Raw genomic sequence first — 18,594 nt, forward strand, 5'->3', positions numbered from 1 at the left:
CGGGGTTGAGGTTCGGTAAAGGTTAAGAAAAATTATTGTAGACCTCCACAAGTCTGGTTCATACTTGGGAGCAATTTCCAAATGCCTGAAGGTACCATGTTCATCTGTACAAACAATAGTACGCAAGTATAAACACCATGGGACCACGCAGCCGTCATACCGCTCAGGAAGGAGAAACGTTCTGTCTCCTAGAGATGAACGTACTTTGTTGCGAAAAGTGACAATCAATCCCAGAACAACAGCAAAGGACCTTGTGAAGATGCTAGAGGAAACAGGTACAAAAGTATCTATATCCACAGTAAAACGAGTCCTATATCGACATAACCTGAAAGGCCGCTCAGCAAGGAAGAAGCCACTGCTCCAAAACCGCCTTAAAAAAGCCAGACTACGGTTTGCAACTGCACATGGGGAAAAATATCATACTTTTTGGAGAAATGTCCTCTGGTCTGATGAAACAAAAATAGAACTGTTTGGCCATAATGACCATCGTTATGTTTGGAGGAAAAAGGGGGAGACTTGCAAGCCGAAGAACACCATCCCAACCGTGAAGCATGGGGGTGGCAGCATCATATTGTGGGGGTGCTTTGCTGCAGGAGGGACTGGTGCACTTCACAAAATAGATGGCATCATAAGGAGGAAAAGTATGTGGATATATTGAAGCAACATCTCAAGACATCAGTCAGGAAGTTAAAGCTTGGTCGCAAATGGGTCTTCCAAATGGACAATGTAGCACGGACTGTTGTAGCACGCGCTCCAGCAGGTATATCTCACTGATCATCCCAAAAGCCAACACCTCATTTGGCCGCCTTTCCTTCCAGTTCTCTGCTGCCTGTGACTGGAACGAATTGCAAAAATCGCTGAAGTTGGAGACTTTTATTTCCCTCACCAACTTTAAACATCTGCTATCTGAGCAGCTAACCGATCGCTGCAGCTGTACATAGTCCATCTGTAAACAGCCCACCCAATTTACCTACCTCATCCCATTACTGTTTTTATTTATTTACTTTTCTGCTCTTTTGCACACCAGTATCTCTACTTGCACATGATCATCTGATGATTTATCACTCCAGTGTTAATCTGCTAAATTGTAATTATTCGCTCCTATGGCCTATTTATTGCCTACCTCCTCATGCCTTTTGCACACCATGTATATAGACTCTTTTTTTTTTGTCCCCTACTGTGTTATTGACTTGTTTATTGTTTATGCCATGTGTAACTCTGTGTTGTTGTCTGTTCACACTGCTATGCTTTATCTTGGCCAGGTCGCAGTTGTAAATGAGAACTTGTTCTCAACTAGCCTACCTGGTTAAATAAAGGTGAAATAAAATTAAAAAAATAATAAAATGACCCCAAGCATACTTCCAAAGTTGTGGCAAAATGGCTTAAGGACAACAAAGTCAAGGTATTGGAGAGTCCATCACAAAGCCCTGACCTCAATCCTATAGAACATTTGTGGGCAGAACTGAAAAAGCGTGTGCGAGCAAGGAGGCCTACAAACCTGACTCAGTTACACCAGCTCTGTCAGGAGGAATGGGCCAAAATTAACCCAACTTATTGTATTGTGGGAAGCTTGTGGAAGGCTACCCGAAACGTTTGACCCAAGTTAAACTATTTAAAGGCAATGCTACCAAATACTAATTGAGTGTATGTAAACTTCTGACCCACTAGGAATGTGATGAAAGAAATAAAAGCTGAAATAAATAATTTTCTCTATTATTATTCTGACATTTCACATTCTTAAAATAAAGTGATGATCCTAACTGACCTTAAGACTTTTTACTCGGATTAAATGTCAGGAAATATGAAAAACAGAGTTTAAATGCATTTGGCTAAGGTGTATGTAAACTTCCGACTTCAACTGTACATACGCTCACATCAATGCACTTATTGATGAAGCCAATTACTTATGTGGCGTACTCCTCAATGCCATAGGAAGAATCCCGGAACATATTCCAGTCTGTGTTAGCAAAACAGTCCTGTAGCTTAGCATCTGCCTCATCTGACCACTTTTTTATTGACAGAGTCACTGGTGCTTCCTGCTTTAATATTTGCTTTTAAGCAGTAATCAGGAGGATAGAATTATGGTCAGATTTGCCAAATGGATGTCGAGGGAGAGGTTTGTACACATCTCTGTGTGTGGAGTAAAGGTGGTCTAGAGTTGTTTTCCCCTCTGGTTGCACATTTAACATGCTGGTAGAAATTAGGTAAAACGGATTTAAGTTTCTCTGCATCAAAGTCCCCGGCTACTAGGAGCACCGCCTCTGGATGAGCGTTTTCCTGTTTGCTTATGGCGGTGTACAGCTCATTGAGTGCAGTCTTAGTGCCAGCGTCCGTCTGTGGTGGTTTGTAGACAGCTACGAAATATACAGATGAAAACTCTCTAGGTAGATACAGCGTATAACCAGCCAGCTGTATGTTGATAATGTCGTTGTTCAGCCACGACTCCGTGAAGCATAAGATATTACAGTTTTTAATGTCCCGTTGGTAGTTTAATCTTCCTCGTAGGTCGTTGATTTTATTTTCCAATGATTGCACGTTAGCTAGTAGAACGGAAGGCAGCGGGGGTTTATTCGATCGCCTACGAGTTCTGTTGGAAAATAATTCCAGGTAAAGCTGGTTGAGAGAATGATTCCATGTGTTATTTCATAGTTTGTTGTCTTCACTATTATTCTATAATGTAGAAAATAGTAAAAAAAAATAGAGAAAAACTCTTGAATGAGTAGGTGTGTCCAAAATTTTGACTGGTACAGTATATATTATTGTAAATATATTATTGTCCCCTAACCCTGGAGTAAACTACATCAATACTTAGGCTTCTACTTCCAGCTTATACATACTATATACACGTGTGTGTGCAGTGTCACCTCAGCGTCCTGCTTCGGTAGATCGTAGGTTCTCTTGATCGTACGCAGTGATGTCACACTTAGCTCCGCCTCCTCCAGCAGAAGCTCCAAAAGCAACACCAGCTGCTCCGGCATCACCTAGGCAACGTAAATAGAAAGGAGGGGTTATTGGTGGGTCTCAACATGATCGACAACATCAGTATGATTTACTTGACTTCATTTTGTTTGAGGGGTATTTTATGAATAACATTGAAACACATTAATATCAGTCTCTGTTCAGCAAACAGTCACTGATAATTCAACGCCACTAGATGGGTTATGAAGAGTGACAAAAAGAGAAACTCTTTTTTTTTTTTTATATATATATCTGCAAAATATTAAGATAATGCCAAGGCAAAAGTTCAGGGAATATAAGGGAAACGTTGGGGGAATGTTTAACGTTTGAAGTGGAGCGGTGACGGAGGGAGGCAGATTAGTTATTCTGTAGACGGAGTGAAACAAGGGAAGAAAAGAAAGAGGGAGAGAGACATGAGTCTTGCGAACGTCTCAACAGCACATGGTCACAAAGAAGGAACTTCCTTGATTAAAGTTGTTCTCTGCTGAGGCCCGAAGCTTTTCGACTATTAAATATAATTTGATACAAAAAGAAAGCAGATTTCCCATGACTGAATAGGCTATTGAACAGGGGAAGACACAGTAAAGAGAAGATTAAAACAAGAATATGTTAGACACATTCATTTCTACATTTGTTCTGTTGGGATAGTGCTGATTAATGATGTGTTATGTGGTATTCTAAAGAGAGGTCTTCCAGAGAGACACCCCCATAGTGCTGTGAGCTGTGCCTAGCCTTGCCTGCCTCTCCCTGGGATAGACGAGACACATATTCCTCCTCTCTGGGATAAATTAAAGGAGGCTCCATAGAGACTGATGTGAAAATGGAGCTGTGTGTGTGTGTGTGTGTGTGTGTGTGTGTGTGTGTGTGTGTGTGTGTGTGTGTGTGTGTGTGTGTGTGTGTGTGTGTGTGTGTGTGTGTGTGTGTGTGTGTGTGTGTGTGTGTGTGTGTGTGTAAATGGGTGGAGGCCAAGCTGCTATTCTTACCCCATTATCACATTATGATCTGGAACTGGCTCTCCACACACACACACACACACACACACACACACACACACACACACACACACACACACACACACACACACACACACACACACACGCGCGCACACGCACACGGACACACCTAGATACACAACTTTTCTACATTAAATGTATTCTCTTTTTTTGCCTCTCTTTTGCATTCCTCCCTTTGTCAATCTTTCTTAACCACAACAAGCCTTTGGTAAGGAAATACCACGAGAACTTTTGCCCTACCAGAAAGCTCTCCATTTCAAACACAGGGAGTATTTGACCATTGGTTGGTCTGAGAGAATCCCATTCAAAGCCTCAAGTGAAACAACTACAGCCTATACACTGACAGTAAATTAATGTGGATACTCTGCAAATAGATCTCTCTCTCTCGCTCTCTTACTGTACCTCTATCTGTCCTGTTTCTGTCTTGCTCTCCTCACCTCACTACTCCTCCATTTTGTGAGAGCTGACCGTTAGGTCCCTCCATCTTGAAGGGTCTCTGAGGCATGATCCAGTCATAAAACCCCTAATTTCAGCCTTTTCTTCTCTCTCTCTCTCTTTCCCTCTCTCTCTCACACACACACAATCTGTGTGAGCGGTTCACGTGAGGTTTGTGTGTAGGGGAGAGATAGGGGATAGGTTACCCAAAATGCTCTCAACACCGGACTATTGGGGCTATTGTTAGTCTCAGCCCTGACCCGATCATGAGATCAAACAGTGTGTGTGTGTATGTGTGTGGTGCCACCCTCGGCGCCCTCTCCAAGGGTAGGGAGTTCCCAGGCAGGGAGATCACCTTTTCCCCTCCCGATAACACACAGGCGTGCACACACATGCACACAAACACACACACAGTGCCACTTAGTGAGGTAATGTGTTTGGTCTTGCTTGTCTGTTTCATACTCCTCCACATCCATCCTTCCATTCAATCTATCAGAGCCTCAGAACCCTCCACAACTCCTACTCAGAAATACACAGACGAACACTTACAAACACTACTCAGAGTGGCATGAAGAGCAATGGCCATTTAAGAGAGGCTTGGTTAAAACCCTCTGTTTTCTCCCCCATATTTTCATGCTTATTTCTCCGTCCCCCTCCAAAGTGGTTAGTCCAATCATGTAGCCCCCACCCAGCCTTGTCTAATGGTGTGTTTCTGCCTCATCAGCCTCAAACGCCTGGTCTGGACTCGGAGAACCATCATCATTATCATTCCTGCTGGAGGATGACTTGCTGTTTTGGAGGTCAGTGAAACGGGATTTAATATCCACTGATCTCAAACATACAGACCGGCGTGTTCACACACAGTGGCACATTGGATACCCCATTGTAAGAAGACATGTCTCCCTACGTCCGATGGGAGCGCCCATAGCAATAACCACACTAACATAAGATAGTAGTAATATTATAATATATGACATTTAGCAGACAGTTTTATCCAAAGCGACTTACAGTCATGTGTGCATACATTTTCACGTGTGGGTGGCACCGGGGATGGAACCCACAACCTTGCGTTGCAAACGCCATGCTTTACCAACTGAAGCATGTCCAGTAATAGGACAGTAGCTGAGTGTAATAACACTCCGGGAACCTTCCTGCTATTTCAGACAGACAGACGGACGCACAGAGAGAGAGAGACAGACAGAATCCTGTGATCGTTCATAACTTCCATGGCAACGACACTGGATACCACACTAAGCAACCTGTTTGTGTGTGTGTGTGTGTGTGTGTGTGTGTGTGAGGGACACCGAGAGCTTCTTTATCTTTGACCCTTTCTCTCCACCCCTCTCTCCATCTTTTTCTCCCCCTTAAAACACCTCTTCTCTAATAGCTCGTTGAGAGAGAGAGAATCACTGCTATCGTGGCATCCACATAGTACCGATGTTTAATCATGTGGTTGTTATCAACATCTCCCGAAATATCCGGTATAGGTACGAAGTCACGTTGGCATTTCAATGAGCTGTGTGGCTATCCCCTGCTGTCCACATCCCTCCCTCCTTCCCAGCGACTTGAGTGTGTGTGTCTCAGAATGCTCGTTCAGTCACACTGCATTATGGGTGATGGAGACGTGGAATCACTGTGACATTATAAAAACCCAAACAGTGATTTCTCAGAGGCCATTCGACCGCGTGTGTGTGCGCGCATCTGTGTGTGTTTGTGTGTGACAGACCATTCAGTCGCTCCATTGAATTTTATTTCTGTCTGACCGCAGACTCGTAAAAGCTCTCTGGCACCAGCGGCTAAACGCCTCAGCCCCCCCCCGCCTCAGGTACTAGAGTTACACTCTTTCTCCATTTTTCCCCTTTCCCCATTTCTAGCTTTAATGTTAGTCAATCTCTTTGACTACCCCTCCGACCCCCCCCCCCCCCTCTCATTTATCTGACCCCTCTCAGCAAGATTTCCTCCCACATAGAGGGAGGTGACTTTATTGAATTATAGATCACATGTAAGCAGGATGCCTCTCACTGTGTGTGTGTGTGTGTGTGTGTGTGTGTGTGTGTGTGTGTGTGTGTGTGTGTGTGTGTGTGTGTGTGTGTGTGTGTGTGTGCGTGCGTGCGTGTGCGAGCATTCATGCAATTCATTGAGTGTTTGGGCAAACAGTGAACAACAAGAGGGAAAGGTTCTCCTCAGTGAGTCACGTGTTTCTCTGCTGGACTTTCAGCCGGGGAATCAGAGCCGACTCTCTGTGCTGATACCAATCTGTGCTGATGACATCACAGCTGGGTCACCTTAGAGATAGCGGATGCCTTCGAGTGATGCCCCTCATGTTTGTTATGTCACTCTCTGTTCCCCTCTTCTCTTCTCCTCCAGGATGTTCTGCTTTTATCACAATCATAACATGCTCTGGGATTGAGATGGTTAAATGCAGTGTGTGTGTGTGTCTGACATTTCATCTTGATTAGAAGGATAAACCCCTAACACAGCTTGCAGTGCTAAGCCTGATTGTGAGAAGCACATACAAACTGTCTCATCCGCAGACAAGGCTGCTGATTTATCTAGCAGGGAGGGACAGACAAGAAGGGCCTAGCAAAGAGACTCCTGCTATCACTATGGGACATTCACTACACGTACTATACACTGTCAATCCACTCCATAGACATATCGTAATCGCTCCTCTTTCACCCCAGCTGCCAAACTAACCCTGATTCAGATGACCATCCTACCCATGCGAGATTACGGAGACATCATTTATAGATTGGCAGGTAAGGGTGCTCTCGAGCGGCTATAATTTCTTTACCACTTGCCACCAATGCTCCTTATAGGACACATTACTGCTCTCTATACTCCTCTGTAAACTCATCTCTGTATACCCATCGCAAGACCCACTGGCTGATGCTTATTTATAAAACCCTCATAGGCCTCACTCCCCCCTATCTGAGATATCTACTGCAGCCCACATCCTCCACATACAACACCCATTCTGCCAGTCACATTCTGTTAAAGGTCCCCAAAGCACCACTGGGTCGCTCCTCTTTTCAGTTCGCTGCAGCTAGCAACTGAACCGAGCTGCAAAAAAACACTCAAACTGGACAGTTTTATCTCAATCTCTTCATTCAAAGACAATCATTTACACTCTTACTGACAGTTGTGGCTGCTTTGTGTGATGTATTGTTGTCTCTACCTTCTTGCCCTTGGTGCTGTTGTCTGTGCCCAATAATGTTTGTACCATGTTTTGTGCTGCTACCATGTTGTGTTGCTACCATGCTGTGTTGTCATGTGTTGTTGGCATGCTATGTTGTTGTCTTAGGTCTCTGTTTATGTAGTGTTGTGTTGTCTCTCTTGTCGTGATGTGTGTTTTGTCCTATATTTATATATATATATTTTTAATAAAGGTTAAATAAAAATAAATAAATAAAATAGACATCACACCACCATGTGTGTGTGTGTAACAAATGTGTTTCATGCGTGTTTGTGTGATCAGTGTGACCCAATGACAATATATATGAATGGACAAAGCCATTGACCACGTCACACCATCATTCCTATGTGGAGCCTCTACAGCCCATCGAAACCAAATGAAGTCGGTTAAGATGGCGTCTCATGGAGCCATAACATGCGCCGTTTGAGCTACTCCAGGAAGTGACGCTGCAGCCTACAGTAGCTCAGTGCTACATTCTCTTATTCAAAATCAAAAATCAAATAACATTTATTGGTCACATACACATGGTTAGCAGATGTTAATGCGAGTGTAGCGAAATGCTTCTGCTTCTAGTTCTGACAGTGCAGTAATATCTAACAAGTAATCTAACAATTCCCCAACAACTACCTAATACACACAAATCTAAAGGGGTGAATGAGAATATGTACATATAAGTATATGGATGAGCGATGGCCGAGCGGCATAGGCAAGGTGCAGTAGATGGTATAAAATACAGTATATACATGTGATATGAGTAATGTAAGATATCTAAACATTATTAGTGCCATTATTTAAAGTGGCATTGTTTAAAGTGACTAGTGATCCATTTATTAAAGTGGCCAGTGATTGGGTCTCAATGTAGGCAGCAGCCTCTCTGTGCTACTGATTGCTGTTTAGCAGTCTGATGGCCTTGAGATAGAAGCTGTTTTTCACTCTCTCTGTCCCAGCTTTGATGCACCTGTACTGACCTCGCCTTCTGGATGATAGCGGTGTGAACAGGCAGTGGCTTGGGTGGTTGTTGTCCTCGATGATGTATTTGGCCTTCCTGTGACATCAGGTGCTGTAGGTGTCATGGAGGGCAGGTAGTTTGCCCCGGTGATGCGTTGTGTAGACCGCACCACCCTCTGGAGAGCCTTGCGGTTGAGGAGGGCGCAGTTGCCGTACCAGGCTGTGTTACAGCCCGCCAGGATGCTCTCGATTGTGCATCTGTAAAAGTTTGTCAGGGTTTTGGGTGACAAGCCAAATTTCTTCAGCCTCCTGAGGTTGAAGGGGCGCTGTTGCGCCTTCTGACATTTTTCCATTCTCTATAATTGGGGATCCTGTTTTCTGCAAACAATGCCTGCAGTACCGCTGTCGGCCTTGAACTTCCGTGGCTTCAATCAGAGGGGGCAGTCGTTCTCCCTTGGAGTGGCCTCAGGACCAGGGTCCCCCACACAACTGTTCCGGGAGGTACCCCCAGAGCCCCACCCATTCTCTCACCTCTCAACCACCTGTGACCTAACGCTGCTCTGTGATTGGCTAGAGCCTCCTAGGCCCACTGCCTGATTGGAGAAGAGCTACTGCGGCCCACCCTGTGCAACACACAGCAGCTGAGAACACACACATACAAAAACACATATGTGAACACTAGCTTCTGAAGTGTGTCTGCACCAGCTTTAATATTCAGACTTGTAACCTTAACTGCAAGCAAAGCCTTTCAAACTACTGCCATTAGCCTACTGATAAGTTTCAGTTTTCAGCCTCGGGGCAATTTCACAATTGTCCTTCTCACAAACCCTATTCAAACCTCACATCCACAAACACACACACACAGTCACAGACACACGTGCGCGCAAACCTGTGGAAGTTTCATTAACTTCTCCCACTCAGTGCCTCGCCACAAACCACAATCTGCTTAACGTCTCCGCCGTGAAAGGCTCCCTCTCCTCCCTCTCTCCTCCCTCTCTCCTCCCTCTCTCCTCCTCTCTTCCCGGTGGAGAAACAAACCGGTCGGTCTTCAAAATACACGCACGTATACACGCAAGCCTACAGAGATGCCTTTGACGTGGACCGGAACAAAAGAGCCGCTGTGTGCGTGTGCGAGAGAGAGAGAGAGAGAGAGAGAGAGAGGAGAATGGGCCCGGTGGTGACAAATACAAACATCTGGAGGTTAGCTTAGACAAAGAGAAGGATGAGGAAGACAAGAGAAGGAGGGGTGGAAGAGAGGAGAGTATTCAGAGATACGCACGACCTTGTGCCGGAAAGAGGCTCAGAAAGCACCTACCCACAGGTACCCACAAACATACACACACACTCAATGTATGGAACGTGTGAGCTATATAGGATAATAAAAGCAAAGCTTCAAGGTTAAATTTCCTCCAGCCATTTGTACTGGCGTAATCTTGGCTGCAAGATAGACCCGTTGGAAGGGTGGTGTCTAAACATTATCCCTGTGAAATACAGTGACCGCCCAGCAGAAGGATACTATGGCTGTGGAGGGTGACTAAATACTATCTCAGCTACAAACGGTTCCTGGTTAAAAAAAGTCATCAGGGCTAATTGGAGACGGACAAATACTCAGTGAGGGTTCACACACACACACACACACACACACACACACACACACACACACACACACACACACACACACACACACACACACACACACACACACACACACACACACACACACACACAAAGTAACTTGGTCACTCAACATAAAATTGGCATGTTATCTGGTAATTTGGAGGTAATTTGACCTTGTCGTATGAGGGTTGTGTTTCAATAACACACAAAGGCATGGAAACTAAGTCCATTTGTAAATTGAAAAGGGAATTCATTGAGCTAAGAAGCTGGAGGTTAGCCACATGTTTAGAACAATAGGGGTGAAAGACACACACACTGATATGACCCCTACTGTGTAGCGATATGATCTGTCCCTATTGAAAGAAAGGCAGAGACCGAGAGAGAGAGAGAGAGAGAGAGAGAGAGAGAGAGAGAGAGAGAGAGAGAGAGAGAGAGAGAGAGAGAGAGAGAGAGAGAGAGAGAGAGAGAGAGAGAGTGGGAGAGAGAGACAGGCAGAGAGACAGAGAGAGAGAGAGAGAAAGAGAGAAAGAGACAGGCAGAGAGACAGAGAGAGAGAGAGAGAAAGAGAGAGGCAGAGAGACAGAGAGAAAGAGAAAGAGAGAGAGAAAAAGAAAGACAGAGAGAGAGAGAGACAGGCAGAGAGACAGAGAAAGAGAGAGAAAGAGAGAGAAAGAGAGACAGAGAGAGAGAGAAAGAGAAAGAGAGAGAGAAAAAGAAAGAGAGAGAGAGACAGGCAGAGAGACAGAGAGAGAGAGAGAGAGAGAAAGAAAGAGAGGGAGAGAGAGAGAGACAGACAAAGGTATATCAGATAGACTAAGCCCAGATATCTGCTCACATCAAGAAAGTCACGCGCCACTGAGAGACATTCTCAAAACACACACACACACACACACACACACACACACACACACACACACACACACACACACACACACACACACACACACACACACACACACACACACGACTGGAAGACAGGAGCAGAGGACATCGAGAGGACAAGTCTGTCAGTTTACAACACTACAGACTGAAAGTATAGCTTGTCAAACTACCCTGTTAATCGTAATGACTGCTGTTAAAACCCCCCTCTCCACAATTCTACTCCAAACCTGCCATCATTACATGACATGTCATCAATGACAAAAAACCTAGGATGAGATCGTCTTCAATAATTGGTCATTATAACCAGGAAGTGTGAGCCCAGTCTAATTGGTACGTGAGGGTGGCTAGGGGGTGATCCGGAGGGGTGGCTAGGGGGTGATCCGGAGGGGTGGCTAGGGGGTGATCCGGAGGGGTGGCTAGGGGGTGATCCGGAGGGGTGGCTAGGGGGTGATCCGGAGGGGTGGCTTAGAGGGTGATCCGGAGGGGTGGCTAGGGGGTGATCCGGAGGTGTGGCTAGGGGGTGATCCGGAGGGGTGGCTAGGGGGTGATCCGGAGGGGTGGCTAGGGGGTGATCCGGAGGGGTGGCTAGAGGGTGATCCGGAGGGGTGGCTAGAGGGTGATCCGGAGGGGTGGCTAGAGGGTGATCCGGAGGGGTGGCTAGAGGGTGATCCGGAGGGGTGGCTAGAGGGTGATCCGGAGGGGTGGCTAGGGGGTGATCCGGAGGGGTGGCTAGGGGGTGATCCGGAGGGGTGGCTAGGGCCACACAGTCTGGAAGATGGAGAATTTAGCATTTTTCAAACACCTGAAACAGCTTTTCCTGCAACCGAGAGCCATAATCATTATGCTTAATTCATTCAAATATGTGTATTTTTCAGAATATCTAAGCACAACACTTGAGCTGTCCTGACCGGTGGGTCTTTTTTTAATTAAACCAAATATGCTTTTATGCATCTTTGCTAAAATCTGGGTAAAAGATTGAAAGGAATGTGAGTCTTATTCAGTACATTTAGTTATTGCTTGCTTTTCTAAAGTCTACCAACCTTGCCAGCAGGCATGCTAGCGAAAATAGTTAGCCAAGCTAACTTCTTTAACTTGATTGATAGCCTGAAATGGCTTCTTGGTAGCTAGTTATGAGGTTAGGATCCTATCTGGACTAGATAAAAGCCAACTTCATAAAATTGCTAGGTGGCTAGTAGTATTACAGAGAAACAAAAAATCTGAGGGGGTCACGTTCCCCTGTGCCCCCTATGGGCCAGGTTAGAACTGGACTCTGAAACATCATCATCAGCTCAATTGAATTAGGATGAAGATGCCATTTCCTCTATTCTTCATTATCCATCAGAGAAGTGATCCACACAGACAGAAGTTTCTCATAGCATAACATCATAATGCATACAACCACAGCCAATTTACCAGAGGAAAAGAACACATGATATTCTGACGGAAAAAGCACAGTTCAGTTTAGGCTTGGATTCTATGACATGTCTGGCAGAATGGGTCGTGGTTTGGAATGTGCGTGTCTGTGTGTGCGTGTTTGGTTTGCTTCCAGTTTTCCAGCCTGTTTTGACTAGAGAGCACCTGACCACAGAGGAATCTGGGAAATGGGGTGTCCATGTTTGATCTCTGTGTGTGGTATGTATCAATCTGGACTGTGTCCCAAACCGCGCTGTATACCCTTTATAGCGCACTACTTTTGACCAGAACCATATGGGCCCTGCTATATCAACAAGATCTCACAGTTTTATCTGTTTGACTTCAGATTCCGACGTTTGTTCACTGTTTCTCCAAACGTTACATTTTGAAGTTTCTCCAAACGTCAAATTTCGACGGTTAAGTTTGGGATAGGGTTACAACAGAAATAACTTGACAGTTAAGTTTAGGCATTCATTCTAAATGGTAAGTTAAGGGTTAAGGTTTGGGATAGGGTAAAAAAAAGAAGAGAGAAAAAAAGCAGTGGGATTGAACACGTGACCCTCGGAGAGCCAGAGCTTGCGGCTTACGCCCATCCCGCACCCAAATAGTAGAATTCACAAGGCACAATTTCAAAATGTGGTTGAGCATCAACAGTTTATCTCGTATTATGTAAGTCACAGAGAGTCACTCAATAGCCCATGTCAGCAAAAAACATTTGAGATTGTAAGTTAGCATTGCGTCCAGCTATCTAAACTTGTAGTAATCATGGTTGAATTACCGACCGGGGGGCCCCCATTGATTTTGGTAGTCACTCTCACTCAGATATCATATTCAAAACTGCAAACATTTCACTCTACCCTTTGGCAAAAAGCAGTAGAATTGCATGAAGTTTGTTCTAAAATTGCTCAATTTTATCTCTGCCCCATGGCAAAATTTGTAGATTTGCAGCAAACTTGCTTTAAAACGGCAACATTTTCTCTATGCCACTTGGCAAAATGGGTAGAATTGTAGGAAATGAACTGTAAAACTTAACATTTTGCTTAGGGCCCCCAAAAGGCTAGGGCCGGCTCTGACTGCATGTGTGCGTATGGATGTGGGTACGCAGACCCGCGAACCACTGCAGTCCCCCATGATGAGTTCAGATTTTGTGGCCTCCACCTCCATCAAAGTTCCCTGAGTTAGACTGCCTGAGTTAGACTGCCTGAGTTAGACTGCCTGAGTTAGACTGCCTGAGTTAGACTGCCTGAGGTAGACTGCCTGAGTTAGACTGCCTGAGTTAGACTGCCTGAGTTAGACTGCCTGAGTGCCAGCACATGCGCACACAGATACAGACACTCAGATCTCAAAGATATGTAGTTATTGGATTAATGTGCGGGAAGCATAATCCCTGGCGTCTATGAACCCAGTAACATAAAGCTCTCATTACTCTGTGTGCGTGTGTGTGTGCGTGTGTGTGTGTGTGTGTGTGTGTGTGTGTGTGTGTGTGTGTGTGTGTGTGTGTGTGTGTGTGTGTGTGTGTGTGTGTGTGTGTGTGTGTGTGTGTATGTATGTTTATACAACTGGTGGGTCTAATCCTGGATGCGGATTGGTTAAAACCGCATTCCAGCCGGTGTCTATTCCACAAGTTACCACCGGCTAAAGCTATGAGCTTAAAATGCATATTTACTCTGTTCCATCTGACTGCGTAATCCACTGTCTCATCAGCCCAGGCAGGGAAGTTATAAACTTGATCTCCACTATAAAAAGCGATTTTTTCCCGACTAACATCTCGTTTTCAACAGCGGAGATTTGTAAAAACCCTACTGTCTCTCCGACATTTGCAACATTGTTTCAATATTCAAATTCGATCTCCAACTGTTCCATAGTAATGAACGTGTCGGGATTCGGGACGAGAGAGAGGCAGGCAGCGTTTCTCCCCCAGTCTAAATCATGAATCAAATGGCATCATTTTTATGGACATAAACAAAGAAAAGTCATTGAAAAAAGGCCAAACCAAACTAAGTGCAGCTAGTTTGCAGTCATTCCAGCTTCAGTTTAAAGTTATTGTGTTAGCTGTGTCGTTGGCTAGCTCCTCTGAACAACCGTGTCCTAACGAGAGAGCACATTTTCTATGCCAGGAGAAATCATGCCTCATTAGCTCATTGTTATGTATCCAAAGAAATGTCACTCGAAAACAGCTTAAAGAAATGCAGCTACTGTTGTTATTCTGTCTGCACTGTTTGACGTGACTGTAAGTTAGCCACAGTTGGCTAGCTAGCAACAAGGGATAAGAACGTTGCCAGCCAAGTATGGCAATGGAACATTTAGAACGAGCGACTGGGTCGCGTCCATAGATACAGAACAAAAAGACTGAACGACTGGGTCGCGTCTCTGGCAACCGAACCAATAGAACGAACGACCAGCCGGCTTGGGTAGCAACCCTAGATTTGTTTCGGAACTATATCTTGTGGAAGGATGAAATAGTATGAATAAATTCATCAAAATAATATTTTTTTTTATGAAAATATGTCAATCATTGTTTGAATACGTTGGTAACCCGTTGTATAAAAGTGATAATGTCCTTGAAGCCGGTGTTTGGAGGATATATTGGCATGGTTTGCCCGGCCCCGAGACGAACACACCTGTGCAAATATATCCTCCAAACACCGGCTTCTCTGGCATTATCACTTAAGTATATCAGGGTTGGGCTCAATTCAGAATTTTGGAAAAGACTAAAAATGTTTTGAATTTTTTTTAAATTAGAATTAAATTGGCCACACACCACAGGAAGTAGAATTGAGTGCAATTAAAATAAATTCCACTCAGTCATAGAACATGAATTTCATTGAATCTGACAGATCACCCTTCCACATACCAAATAATATATCCGTTTTCTCTGGAAACAATGTTCATATACTCTTTTGAGAATAGCCAATTATATTTCCATCAACCATTTAATTTGTTTGGCTTCTTTTTGAATGGCTCAGGGTTCACCTGAGGGTTAAACTAATGCATTCTGGGAAATGTAGTATTTCCCCCATATTGAACTAAATTTAAGTGATTCATTGAATATTCGCATACAGGTTTTGTTTTCCTTGGGGCAGTGGATAGCCTTGCGGTTAAGAGTGTCGGGCCAGTAACCAAAAAGTCGCTGGTTCAAATCTACGAGCCAACTAGGTGAAAAATCTATCAATGTGCTCTTCAGCAAAGCACTTAACCTTAATTGCTCCTGTAAGTCACTCTGGATAAAAGTGTCTGCTAAATGACTAAAGTGTAATCATTAAGTTTAACAGTGTATCCTGAAAATCTATTGTTTCAACAATATTTGATATGCATGTATTTAATGTCATTTTTGATGTTTTATGTACAAAACAGATATTTGTATAGACTACACCTAATATAGAATAGAAGGCGTTTGAATTTCATTTAATTTCACTTAATTCCATTGTATTTCCTTTAAATCCTGTATCCTGTTTACTACTTCAATTCAAGAATTCTAAACTAAATTCTGAATTAAGCCCTACCCTGTGGTGTGTGTGTGCGTGTGTGAGAGGGTTGAGGAGGCTAATTACGTCAGGGCATTCTGAGGGTCCCGTGAGCTCCTCAATCATTAGCAGCACAGACATGTTTTAGCACTCAGTCCACCCCAGTCACACATGCACACAGACACACACTACATACTGTACCCCATGAAAGCCTATGAATGAGGTGATGCCTGAATCACCCCTTTAGGTTTTATGTAAAAGTATTGATTCAGATTCCAACAGAAGACTGGCTGCTTTAAAGGGAGCATGACTCAAAACACACAATGTAATTTACCCAACCACCCTCTGTCCTATACAATTACCTATGTGTCAAATTGGTGTTTGGTATAAATCCAATGTGAACTCTTGTGAGTGAGCTGTTGAATAGACACAGATGTTACCTCAGTGTATGTGTGGGTTTGTGTGTGTGTGTGTGTGTGTACATACCTCTGTTTCCCTCTGATATCTTTTCCATGCTTGATAGAAAGACTAACACAGCTGCATTTTTGTGAAATGTCTCACCATTGTGTGTGTGTGTGTGTGTGTGTATTCCTGGGAGAGTCATAAAGCACAAAGTGGCATTATACTGAGCGACTGCCAGACGTTAAATGACATGTCAGGATGGGCACACATCACTACAGGGAGTCATAGATACATACACACACACACACACACATACACACGCGCGCACAAACGCACACATGTCTCCTGTGGAGTGATGAGACAGGTAGTGAGCTTCAAATGCCCCCCCCCCCAAAACCAGACCTACTGCTGAGTGATAAATGAGACAAATACACCACAGACAGGTACCTCTATCTTTCGTTCTATCTTTCCGTCTCTTTCTCTCTCTGGATATTTTCCACTCTCTGTCTAGATCCATACTTTCTTTCAATCTCACTATCTCTGACAGTCTGTCCGTACTATAAAACACTGTACCTTTAATTTCACAAACAGTGATACATATTATGCCTTTTGCACACATCCCTTTTACTTTCCTGCAAATAACATTCCATTAATGATAGGCCCTACTTTTTAAAGGCCAGACTCTGGAGTGTGATAAAGAGGAAGGTGCTATACCAATTACCAGCTTACATAAAGCATACGTCTACGCAGTTCAAATAAAACCTGCGTCTTTACAGTTTAGTGTGTGTGTGTGTGAGAGTGTGAGTAAACTGACTCAATAAATCAGCATTGGATTGATTTATGGTTTATAAGGCCAGGCCTGACACAAGTGTGCCATTGAGGCACACGTACACACACGCTCAAGAGATTCCTAGCCAAACGTGTAATGCTAAATCAACAGATTCTTATTGGGGTGAAGTGTTTTATATATGAGAGATGAGTGAAACGGATGTTGTTTTAACATTAGGGAAGCCTCTCGGCCCCCCATGCAACAGTATCCTCTAGTCAATGGACCGGGCCACTGCTACAATGGAAAGAGTCAACTAAGAGGAGAGAGACTTCTGTTACCTACAGCTTTGTGCATACTGCTAATATGTTTGATAAGGGTATATTTCACTTCACTTACAATGGAAGGAGATATGCTTGCTCTCTCTCTCTCTCTCTCTCTCTCTCTCTCTCTCTCTCTCTCTCTCTCTCTCTCTCTCTCTCTCTCTCTCTCTCTCTCTCTCTCTCTCTCTCTCTCTCTCTCTCTCTCTCTCTCTCTCTCTCTCTCTCTCTCTCTCTCTCTCTCTCTCTCTCTCTCTCTCTCTCTCTCTCTCTCTCTCTCTCTCAAGCTGAGAGGAATCTTTCCCTCTGGTGTGTTTTGTGGAATGCAGTAATCCACTCTCCTGTGGTTGTGTGTACGTGTATAATAGAAAGCACATGACTCCATGGTGGTGTCCCATCCCCTCCACCCCTCCTAACCATAACCCTTCAAATGCTCTGTTCAGGTGGGTCACGGTACGGTCTGAGGAATACTGGGTGCACATGGATCGGGCACGCAACATGGGATCACAGATATAGACATACCATGATCATGTCTACCAACCTCAGACCAGGTTGGGGCATAATTCACGCCATTGAATTACTTTAGAGTTGTAAATCTTTCATTCTTTACCTCAGAGACCAGGCTGATAACCCAGTATCTGGTAATGCAGGGGCCAACGTGTCAGTAATAGATTGGGTTGTCGTCTTTCAGACATGCACATGGATGTTAGAGCTACCCTAGTACTGTGTGCAATTAAAAGACGCACTTCTGAGCTATATTGTTCAAGTCACACAATAGACTTTTAACTGATATCCACCAAACTGTGTGTGTGTAGTGTTGCAGGTCCAGCAGACGTCGTAGTGTCTTTCATCAGAGGAGTCTAGCCAGGATAGGGGTCCTAGCTGGACCTAGCAGCAGACCGCACATTCTTTAGTCGGCTTCTGCACTGCCTGATGCTGAGACGAATCAGAACCAGACAGCACTGTTAGACTAATGGAGCAGTGAAATAGTGATGCGCTGGTTAACTCATAAGCCGCAGTCTCCGCGGTTATATCTGCGGGGCGGGCGAGTTTAGGGTCATGAAATACTGTGTGGATGAAGGGCAGTTGGGTGGCGGGCGGGTTGAATAAAGAGAAAACAATGATCCAATAATCCATAAAGGTATAACTATTGTGCAATTCATATCTATAGGCCACTACA

General features: G+C 44.3%; 1 protein-coding gene across 1 annotated transcript in view; it reads right to left on the reverse strand.

The window, feature by feature from the left end:
* The window catches only part of LOC120044357 (aminopeptidase O (putative)), a 117,003-nt gene that overhangs the window by 17,443 nt on the left and 80,966 nt on the right, over positions 1–18,594 (reverse strand). Inside the window, exon 14 of the mRNA XM_038988984.1 lies at positions 2,865–2,981. Coding sequence (XP_038844912.1) covers positions 2,865–2,981 — 117 coding nt within the window. The remainder of the gene's footprint in view (positions 1–2,864; positions 2,982–18,594) is intronic.

The sequence above is a fragment of the Salvelinus namaycush genome, chromosome 1, assembly GCF_016432855.1.
Source record: "Salvelinus namaycush isolate Seneca chromosome 1, SaNama_1.0, whole genome shotgun sequence".
NCBI classification, from domain to species: domain Eukaryota; kingdom Metazoa; phylum Chordata; class Actinopteri; order Salmoniformes; family Salmonidae; genus Salvelinus; species Salvelinus namaycush.